Here is an 11,056-nt window from a genome sequence, read left to right on the forward strand (position 1 = left end):
GTGTGTGCATGTGAATGCGTGTGTGTTTTCCAGGAGCACATGCCCACGTTCTTGTTTAATGGCTATGAGGACTTGGACACCTTCAAGTTGCTTGAAGAGGAAGATCTGGATGAGCTGAACATCAGGAACCCTCAGCACAGGGCTGTTCTTCTCACTGCTGTAGAACTTCTGCAGGATTTCGACAGTGAGTAGACACACACACACACACACACACACACACACACACACACACACACACACACACACACACACACCAGGAACCCTCAGCACACAGCTGTTCTGCTCTCTGCTGTAGAACCTCTGCAGGAGTACGACACACATTTTTAAACATTATATTTTGTAGGTGTAAAGCTTTGTGAGTACTAATATTGTGCATTTTCTTTAACAGTGTTGCCATACATATACATACGTTAATACTGTCTGTGTGCATGCGTGTGTGTTCTAGGCAGCAGCGATCCAGAGCGCAATGCCCTCTCTGGCTCTCAGGAGAAGCTCCTCAGTCAGGGGAGGGGCTTAGCGGGCGATTCACCTCGCGACTCCGGCTGCTACGAAAGCAGTGAGAACCTGGAGAATGGTAACCAGGCAATAGCCTAGCGACCTCCATAGCAGCTGCCCGTCTATTAGCCTAGCATAGCAATTCCATGTCACACTCCTCTCATCAGTGGACCACACCTCTTTCCCCTTCCATGCTTCCATATGCTAACAGCCAATCAGACGCTGCTGTCACTGCCTCCGGACCCTCCTCTTCACCACCCTTCACTCTTCCTTCTGTCTTTCTGCCAAGCACATAACTACATGCTCTCCGCCTCCAGGCTGGTCTCTTCATCTATGAGCTCGGCGTCTTCCTCACCCACTCTCAGCCTTTCATTACTGGACTCATTTAGCCTAGTGTAGCTCGCTATCACTCAAGCCGTCCTCTGGGAAATGTCCCAGGCAAAGGACAGTCCGGCAGAGACAGACAACAAACTGGCTCCTGAAGGCGGTGACGCCCCAGTGGTCCACAGCTCACAGCCACCGGCCACAATCCACACAGCCTCCTGGATGGGTGTTTCAACCCTGGTTCACTATAGAGCACTCCAAGCCTGACGGGCCGGGGCGTAAGGGCCATGAGACACAGCTGCAGTCTAAAAACTGCTGGTCGTCTTTTCTGTTTGTCCCATCTCACAGTGTGTGTGTGTGTGTGTGTGTGTGTGTGTGTGTGTGTTTGTAATGTTGGCTATGCTGCACAAGATTATAGGTGCCTCAACAAAAATAATTATGCTGATTGATTTGAAATGGATGTAAACTGGTCAGTTTGAAAAGTCTGTGATTCTGTACATAGCAAAGGTTGCTTGTGAGGAGGGTCTTTTTACGTAAATCTCTAAATCTGATCACTTCATGTTTCATGTTGGCAGTGGACTGTGGATCCATATTATCTACGCTGTGTTGGCATTCTGTGTTTAGGTTAATCTCTTAAACATTCACTTTCCTGTCTTTTTGCATTTTACAAAATTGACCCAACTCTGTGCGCACAGTTGAGTGTGAATGTGTGTGTGTGTGTGTGTGTGTGTGTGTGTGTGTGCGTGTGTGTGTGTGTGTATGTGAGTGTGTGTGTGTGTGTGTGTGTTTGTGTGTGTGTGTGTGTGTGTTTGTGTGTGTGTGTGTGTGTGTTTGTGTGTGTGTGTGTGTGTGTGTGTGCGTGTGTGTGAGTGTGTGTGTGTGTGTGTGTGTGTGTGTGTGTGTGTGTGTGTGTGTGTGTGTGTGTGCGTGTGTGTGAGTGTGTGTGTGTGTGTGTGTGTGTGTGTGTGTGTGTGTGTGTGTGTGTGTGTGTGTGTGTGTGTGTGTTTGTGTGTGTGTGTGTGTGTGTTTAATGAATGCATAACATGCAATCTGCCATAGTGGAAAACAAAAAATAAAAGATCTAAAATATTCTAAATCTAAATCATTCTTGTCCTTTTGCTTCATTCTGTCTCTCTATTTCATTTCCTTTTCCCTTTTCTGTTACACTCTTATAAGGCTGCAGGGTTTGCCACTTATAGGTAGATTAAAAGAACGTTTCTGCTTGGGTTGCATTTCAAAACTGTCTCTTTCAGTTTTTGCTTGGCGCACCGACCACTCGTTGAGGTCCGTCTGAATAACCCGCGTTCTTTTTCTGGGAGGTTCAGTAGGCATGTCAGCCGACCTGAACCTTGCCGTTCTCTCTCCAATTCCTCCCACCCCCACCAGTGAGCTCAGACTTTTCTGATTGCTCTTACTCTCCGATGCCGTCTCTCCCACTCACTCCGTCTCTCCATCTCTCCCACTCTCTCCGTCTCTCCATCTCTCCCACTCTCTCCGTCTCTCCCACTCTCTCCGTCTCTCCGTCTCTCCCACTCTCTCCGTCTCTCCGTCTCTCCCACTCTCTCCGTCTCTCCCACTCTCTCCGTCTCTCCGTCTCTCCCACTCTCTCCGTCTCTCCGTCTCTCCCACTCTCTCCGTCTCTCCGTCTCTCCCACTCTCTCCGTCTCTCCGTCTCTCCCACTCTCTCCGTCTCTCCCACTCTCTCCGTCTCTCCATCTCTCCCACTCACTCCGTCTCTCCATCTCTCCCACTCTCTCCGTCTCTCCATCTCTCCCACTCTCTCCGTCTCTCCCACTCTCTCCGTCTCTCCATCTCTCCCACTCTCTCCGTCTCTCCCACTCTCTCCGTCTCTCCGTCTCTCCCACTCTCTCCGTCTCTCCGTCTCTCCCACTCTCTCCGTCTCTCCATCTCTCCCACTCTCTCCCACTGTCTCTGTCTTTCTCTTTCCATTCTTCTCTCTCTACCTTTATCTCTCTCCTGCCTCTCTTTCTCCATCTATCTCCCTTTCTTGCTTGCTCTCCATTCTTCTCTCTCTACCTTTATCTCTCTCTCTCCCTCTAATTCTCTCTCTTGCTCATCTCTCTCTTTCTCTATCCCCCCCCCCCCCCCCCCAATGTTGGCATTGGGTTGAGGTGCGGAACAAACCTGGCTTCACATCTGCCCTGGCTGATGACGCGTGCTATTAACAGACCATCTCTGTGTTTGTGGCACTGTGCAGAGTCTCATCAATAACACCTCACTGGGCTTCCCCTGGAATCTCCACATTTCACATTTTTCTCATTACAAGAACAATGTTTATCGTGCAGATATGCACACAATTCTCTGGTTTGGTGTGCTGTGTGTTGGATATAATGGTTCCCTATGGTCCAGAAAAAAAGCCAGCTGATCAGTGCTCTGTAATGATGAATGTTTAATATTAAATTGGCTTAACAGCTGAGGCAAAGTTGTTAAGTAATAATGCGATGCATAGCTAACCATTATGGCATGCACACTGTAACTCAAGCCATATATAGCAGCTGGGAGCTGTTTAAAATGGAGGGGAAAATAACCCCTAATTGCTGAATAGTGAGTCAAACTCGTTATGCCAAGTGAACGGTTTCCAAATGAAAGCTTATTTCCCACTCCAGTGTTATGATATTAAAATATAAATGTATACAGGGAATAAAATGGAATTGCTCACTCTCGGAGACAAAAACACAAATGCTCCTCTAAGCCAATTTCTAATATAATTTGCATTTAACATTGTCCCACTAATGTGCTTTTTTATTTTTTCTGCTTTCACTTTTAACTTATGGTTTATTTCATATTAAGCATCCACATGAATAGGACATATCAGAAGTTAATATAGCCAATGGGCACAGCCTCAAACGTGAGGCCAAAGAAATATATTTCCCATTATCTACATGAAAACTGTTCAGTATTCACCATGTAGAAGGGCGAGTATTTGAGAGTGCAGCTCTGTGTTGCAGGTAAGCCCCGAAAGGCATCCGGCTCCAGTCGAGGCACGGCCGGCTGCGAGCCAGGCCACGCCCACACACCCGACTACCCCACCATCCCCATGACCTGCTCTACAGAGTCGCATCAGCACCAAGCTAAGAAAGAACGCAGGTTCCCCAAGAACCTCCTCCCTCGGCCTGTGAAGGGCTTAAGTCTGCGGGCTCTGGGTCTGAAGAGGGGCCCGCAGGTGGGCCGGGTCCCCAGCATGGCAGGCAGCCGCAGCTGTGAGGATCTTGATGGGCCACAGGAGGCGCCAAAGGTTTGGAAGCGCTCGCGCTCCCTGGGGGACATGCAGTGGGAGCAGGCCCGTGAGCAGAAGATGCAGCGGCATGTGGGCATCAACCAGGAGGGGAAGGCGCTTGAGCCTTACTGCCACTCCCAAGATGCAAGGGTTGAAGTGAAGCACAAGACAGAGCAGCATGGGCGTGGCCAAACAAAGTGTGGGTGGGGCCAGATGGAGAGGCCAACCGTGCCCACCCAGCTGCCCCTGAAACCCACGTTTTGTGCTACACCTGCTGACCATCCAGAGGCCCAGTCTGTCTCCGCCCCCACCAGCCCGGCTCCCCGGACTCACCCCAAAAAGCCACCTGTGCCTCCTCCAGTACCCGCTAAAAAATCCAAGGAGCGGCTGGTGAATGGCCTACGCTACCAACCTTTGGTCCTGTCAGGCTCCACCCCAACCATGCCCATTCTGGTGCCTAAACCAACCACACCCACTGCCAGCCCCTCTGAGGGAACCTCATCCACCCCTGTGTCCCCAGATGATTCCAAGAGCCTACCAAGTATACCACCACCCTGGCTGTCAGACCTGCCTGAGTCAGCCTGCCCACAGATTCACGGAGTGAAGGTAACCCTGGGCAGAAAGGTCTCCTATGCCAAAATGGCCGACTTGGAGACAGTACTGGAAGAGAGGCTGGGCTTGGAGGACATTGACCTCACAACAGAGCCCTACTCAGACAAGGTAATACACCATAGTGTGGGCTCCTATCAGAATTAGACTTACTAATTATATTAAATTATTCAATTAGTAATTATTAAAAATTCGTAAATTATTATTATTATTTATTTTTTTTTAATTGGTAAAAGATTTGGAATATATTATCAGGCATACTAATCTTTTATCCGGTAAAATGAATTAAAAATCAATTATAAATGAGACATCCAGTGTAGTGAGGCTAAAATGGGTGTTGTATGTTTTCTCTCTTTTGTACATGTTAGTACTGTGGCTGCAGCACTCTGAACAAGCTGCATTCTGCCAGTTGTGGTTTTTGGTTATCCAGTGAATAAAACATTACATTAGTCTAATTGAGAAAAAATATAAACATGAATCAGCTTCTGTACATCTTGTGGTTTGAGGGGGGAAAGCTATTTTAATACAATACAATACAATACAAGATAAAAGTATGCCAAGATTTATAATTTCAGTAATAAATAATAATAATAAACTTCCTAACTCACTTAAAACATTTTGTTCTCTCCCTCATTACAAATAATTACAAATGTTTTTTTTTTAAATGACTATTCATCTAGTTAAAACACGTATATGACTTGATTCTACAAAAATATATAATATTCGTCAAATAGCCAACTCACCTCGGCTGGCTTGATTTTGAGAACCAATGACCCATTGACCAGGCGTCCACTGGGACATCCTGTGGTCACATGACTAGGGTGAAAAATACATTTGTTTTTATATTTAAGGAAACACAATCTGGGAGCAGATTGCACTGCTCTTTAGTGGCCAAAGGCAATTTTGCATTATGGGTTGACTTCTGCAAAATGAACTGTTGTTTTGGATTAAAATGGAAGCAGACTGAATACTGCAGGCTGAACACTATAGTAGTATTGGAAAATTGTCACGAGATGTTCACTGGCAGTTTGACTGGTTATTGAGATATTGTGCTGCATTAAGCTTATCCACACCATGTAATGGGCATGTAATAGCATTTTTAGTCCATGGGTTTGACATGCTGTCAGATTTCATGACCTCTGAATGGAAGTTAAGTGTTTCTCTAAGTTATGTGATGCACCAGATGCAATTAACTCAGAGAAGAAAATCTCTGCCTGGCTTCTTAAAGCCTAAGCATTGGTGGCAGCTCTGTCCCAGCATTATGACTCATTCTGTGACATTATTTACTTGGTGTTAAACAAATGAGTTCTGCAATTCTGTAACTGTCACATAAAGTTTTGCATATTTGGATGCTGGCCTCTGTCTGCAAGCCTTCGCTTGTGCTGGGCTAGTTTCTGGTCAGCCTTAAAAACCCATTAAAAACCACATGCAGTAAACATTTATGGCTTGCTAACACTGACTCAGCATAGGTTATGCTCGTTCCACCAATGCTGTGCTAAGCTAACATTCAAAACGGAACGCATTCCACACCTTGCAAACAGTCAGGTGACATGAGCCGAGAAGCAAATGTGTGCATGGGGTTTTCCTTGGCACACTTTCCTACCATGAGGCTGAGCAGGGAAGTGCATTACCATTACTTAGTTATTTTACTCTTAATATCTGACATTTTGGCTAATGAAATTACCCTTCTCTCTCTCTCTCTCTCTCTCTCTCTCTCTCTCTCTCTCTCTCTCTCTCTCTCTCTTGCTTGCTCGGCTGTCCTGCAGCACGGCCGCTGTGGCATCCCGCAACTCCTGGTGCAGCGATACTCGGAAGACCTCCAGCAGCCGGCCAAGGATGTGGCCTCCACCCTGGACTGGATCCGGGTCAGGAGGCTCCGCAAGGAACACCGCATGGCTGTGAGTCCCCCACCCCCAAGCCCCTAGATCTCTACGGGTTCAGGCCTGTCCACCGCAGGCCTCTAGCCACATGGCCCCACCCAGACTGTTCAGCCAAGTGGCTGGTTCGCTCTGTCGCATCAGACAAATGTTCTGCTGGGGTCATTTAAGTATTTCGCATGTGGCTGTAGTATGATATGGTCATAAATGATTGAACTAAATGCGAATTTAGAAACACCAAAGGGTTTACAAGATGGACTTCATGACACACATATAAAAAGTCTTTGAGGTCAACATTTCCTATGTAGATCGGCATATATCGTGGTACGATTAATATGTATTTCCCTTGTATTCTCTCCACAGATTCCCTCAGGAGGTTTGACCGACATGTGCCGGAAGCCTGCGTCCCCTATCCACTTAAGCTCCGTTTCTGATTGGCTGGTGTCCATCGGGATGCCCATGTATTCTGACCTCCTACTGGCTGCGGGCTATGGCACTCTGGGCCATCTGTCAGCTCTCACAGAGGCAGGAGTGAGGGAGGCGGGGCTTCGGGAGGAGAGACACATACGCCGCCTGCTCAGCGAGGCCCGAGTAGTCACAGCCAACAGCACGATGCAGTCGTAGCACACATAAGGCCTGTCATGGCCCTGTTATTGATTGTTTACGCTGCGAAATGAGCAGCCGTATCCGGAGAGTTTTTCTGCAGTTGTGGTTTGACTGCAAAGCGGATTGCATTACAGTTGAAAGCTGGCAGGAGCTGGCAGACAAGGAAGGAAACAAGGACAAATTTGAGCTTCATCTTTGGAGCTTTCATTTGCTCTCTGATTGTCCTGTTCCGCTGATGTTTACAGAAAGACATCTATGGCTTACACAAACAGCTGTCGAAGCTCTTTTCCAGCAAGGGCTCCGTAGCACTGACTTCTGGTCAGGATCTGGAGGGATTGTTGAAGCTCTTTTCTAGCGAGGGCTCCATTACACTGACTTATGGTCAGGACATTGAGGGATTGACTTTTAAGAGCTAGCACACCATTTTTCAGAGATTCCGAGATTTTGTAAGGATTAAACAGGGACTACTTAAACTTCGCCTTTTTCCCCTTCATTTCGTAAATGCTTGTTCTGAGGACTAAGAAACCTTTCTGTGCATCACCCGAGCACAGCCAGACGACGTAGCGTGGCCAAAGCGATTTCATTTCCTGCAGGTTAATATGTCAGTCTTTCCTTTTCTCAGCTCAGAGACGTAAATGTTGAAGGATGTGTTTTTGGTCATTAGTCTGAAATGTTCATTAAATCCTGAAGTCCAGTGCTGCCCTGCTGCGGCTCCTCTAAGCACACGTGCCACAGGTGCCAGGGACATGGTCGAGAGCACATTTGCATAGTTGCTAACAAAGCCAGTTCAGCTGTCTCATTTAATACAAAGTGATTACGTTAAGCTTTGTCTTTGTTTTTCAGTTAGTTCAAGAAAATTATTGTATATTCATAATGCATTTAATCTCCAAATACTCTAACATACACAGCATTCTGGGAAATCATCCTTTAATACTAAATCTGTTACATATCCCTAAGCTTAATATTTGTTGTGATCATTTATAAAACTATTCATAGACATGCTTATAATATTTCTCTTCAGCGATGTAACTGACATGGGTGATGCATCTAATAGAGGAGAACATGCATATATATATATATGATGTATATTTTTTATTGTTGTAGTGCTTTGATGAATAACTCCCCAGCACTGTGGCACAACTTAAATGTTGCCATTTTAAACCCTCTACTCTCTGTACTTAAGACACAAGGGGTGCCAAGGACCCTGTCTTAAATCCTAGTCTTAAAATCTCCAACTGATTCGAAACAAACTAAATGTGGGTTTAAGCAGGAAACAGCTGGCTCACAATCTTAGGGGGTCAGAATCCTCCACACCGCAGAGGGATAAGGTTCAAGTCTCTAGGGGAAGTCATGGGGATCCCCTGCCAAAGAGCTATTGCAAAAGATTTCTTTTTAGAAATCCGAAAATTTACAGTCGAGCAGTGGTATTCGGGTGGGGGTGAGGGTGTGCGGCTGGATGATTGTGTCTAAAACAGCTGTTGACATTCTGCCAGGCTGGTTGAGACCTTGGAGCTCATGTAAGCTTTTGTAAGTTCCACTAAACAGAAGAACTGATGTCCATCTCTGGAATCCTAAAATGTTTCCTGCTGTCAGCTGATGGGGGGGGGGGGGGTGCATGGGTGGGTTGGTGTGTGTGTGCGCACGTGTGTGTGTGTGTGTGTGTGTGTGTGTGTGTGTGCACGCGCGTGTGTGTGTGTGTGTGTGTGTGCGTGTGCATGTGTGTGTGTGCGTGTGTGTGTGCGCATGCGTGTGTGTGTGCCTGTGTGTGCCTGTGTGTGTGTGTGTGTGTGTGTGTGTGTGTGTGTGTGTGTGTGTGTGTGATGGAAAGTAAGAGAAAGCAGCACCTGCAGTTATTTTGAATGAACAGTTGTACTGATTCATGACTAACTCAAGATGTCATTCGACATGAAATGCAAGTTTACGTGTATGTATGTGTGGGGTGTGTGGATGCATGAATGCTTAGATGTGTGTGAGAGCACATTTGCACATCCACAGAAGGCAGATGTAGCTAATTTTGACACACACATCGGGCCTTGAGGAAGACCCTCAGGAGAGGAGATTTTTTCATCAAAGTGATGTCAGACGGCTGCTGGGAGACCACCTGAAGGGAAACCTATATCATTTAAGTATTAGCATGGCATTCTCGCTGTTTATTGGTCCCGGCTGTTTTCATACCACAGAACTGGCAGCATTTAATTGATATTGCTCTGATCACTAAATCTCTTTGATTATTCTGATGTGTACAAACTGGACTAAAGCTAATATGCCACCATTATCACTGGCTGCATATAGATGATTTTTAAGATATAACTTGATAACTGCTCTAAGCAGGAAGTCATGTGCAAAGTTTAGTTGGTTTCATGGCAGAAGTGATGAGCAGATATTGACCATGTAACAGCAAATTCTGCAAAGCTTTTCATGGACACTGGCACCTTTTATGGGGAGAAGGTCTTGCATCATGCAAGCTTTTGTATCTACTGCAGCATGATTTACTTTAGGCTCAGAGCAGCACTCAAATTCCAGCAGCACTCCAATTCGAGTGTCACTCAAATTCGTGTGAAACATCCTCCTCAATAGCAGCTGAAAATCAGGAGATTTTTCTCAATCTAAACAGATGCCTTTTTCGAAAAGAAATGCAATCATGGGATGGAGCGGTGTTTTACAAAGTGTATATACTTCATAAAATGTTATTGTTACTGTAAAAATGCACTTTATAAGTAAATCTAGACAAATTAGAGACTTCTTTCAGGCAAAAAGAGTTTTCAAATTGGCAAATATTTGTCTGCCAATGGATAGTTCTTTTCAGGTAATGTGGAGGGTGGAAGTGGATTATGCTGGCCTCTGACTAGAGTGGTTGTTCCCTGCCAATATATTGTCCTACGTCACCACTCATAAAGTAAAAGATTAACCTTTACATGCTAATTACTTCAAATTGTTTTGAAATTTGAATTTCACAAAAATGAGTTATAATTACATATATGAAATGATGGACATGTTGCACATTCTGCATATGTAATTGATATTTAAATAACTTATTTTTTTTTCTTTTCATATCAGCTGTAATTATTAGCTGTAAAATATAAAAAATAGCAATACTCTTTGGCATATTGCTTTAGCGAGTGTCCTGCTACAGTTCCTATTGTAAAATATATGTGTACAAATGTTTCAACTAGTTAATGACTGTTTATAAAATTTTGCTTGTGTATTGAAAAAAATGTCTAAAACTATTTGTCACTCTGAGGTGTAATAAAATTCTTTGACTCAGGGTGTGTGGGTGTGTGTGAGCGTGCATGCACACAGGCATGCAGTGGTGAGGATCTACTCATTGGTTAAAAAAAAACCTTATTAGATGAATGACCCAAAAGACCTTTAGAAAGAGTATCCTGGCAGACAGCAAAGAAGGGTACCAACACAAATATATGTTTCTTGTTTATCCTGGAAGCTATGTTAAATACGAAACAGCAATGTTAACAAACTAATAAAAAACTGATAAAGGACAAAAATATATGATTTCCTGCAGGTTTATTTTAAACCTTAATGTCATCAGAAATACATAATATAAAATAAGAATAAAATAAGTAATGATATAGAATAAGTAATGCTTGTAGAGAGAATGTAGTCTGAACACTTAAAATTATGCACAGACATAAGGCAATTTCAAACGAGTATAAGCGTTTACTGTGTTTTTGTTTTGCATTTTTTACTTTATTAAGGACGAACGGAAAGTTCATTGAGTGAGTTCATTATTGTTACTATTAGTAGATATTAAATGTATTAGAAAGTAGATATTACATTTATTATAAAACCAGGTGTCTTTAAAAAAAAGCAAAAAAAAAAAAAAGCACCTACTAAAACTACGTACAACTCGCCGTTGGAAGGCGGCGATATTTATTATAGGTTGTGGGAG

General features: G+C 44.5%; 1 protein-coding gene across 4 annotated transcripts in view; it reads left to right on the forward strand.

Annotated features, from left to right (window-relative positions):
• Positions 1-10,414, forward strand: part of LOC145655302 (SAM and SH3 domain-containing protein 1-like) — a 30,660-nt gene extending 20,246 nt beyond the window's left edge. For all 4 annotated transcript variants that reach the window (XM_081708942.1, XM_081708941.1, XM_081708943.1 and 1 more), the window contains 5 exons: positions 34-184; positions 446-574; positions 3,789-4,777; positions 6,433-6,564; positions 6,907-10,414. In XM_081708942.1, the coding sequence (XP_081565068.1) occupies positions 34-184; positions 446-574; positions 3,789-4,777; positions 6,433-6,564; positions 6,907-7,167 (1,662 nt within the window). In that variant the 3' untranslated portion in view covers positions 7,168-10,414. The remainder of the gene's footprint in view (positions 1-33; positions 185-445; positions 575-3,788; positions 4,778-6,432; positions 6,565-6,906) is intronic.
• Positions 10,415-11,056: the final 642 nt, after the last annotated feature.

Source organism: Electrophorus electricus, unplaced genomic scaffold (genome assembly GCF_041902795.1).
Source record: "Electrophorus electricus isolate QZ-2024a unplaced genomic scaffold, ASM4190279v1 Scaffold204, whole genome shotgun sequence".
Taxonomy (NCBI): Eukaryota; Metazoa; Chordata; class Actinopteri; order Gymnotiformes; family Gymnotidae; genus Electrophorus; species Electrophorus electricus.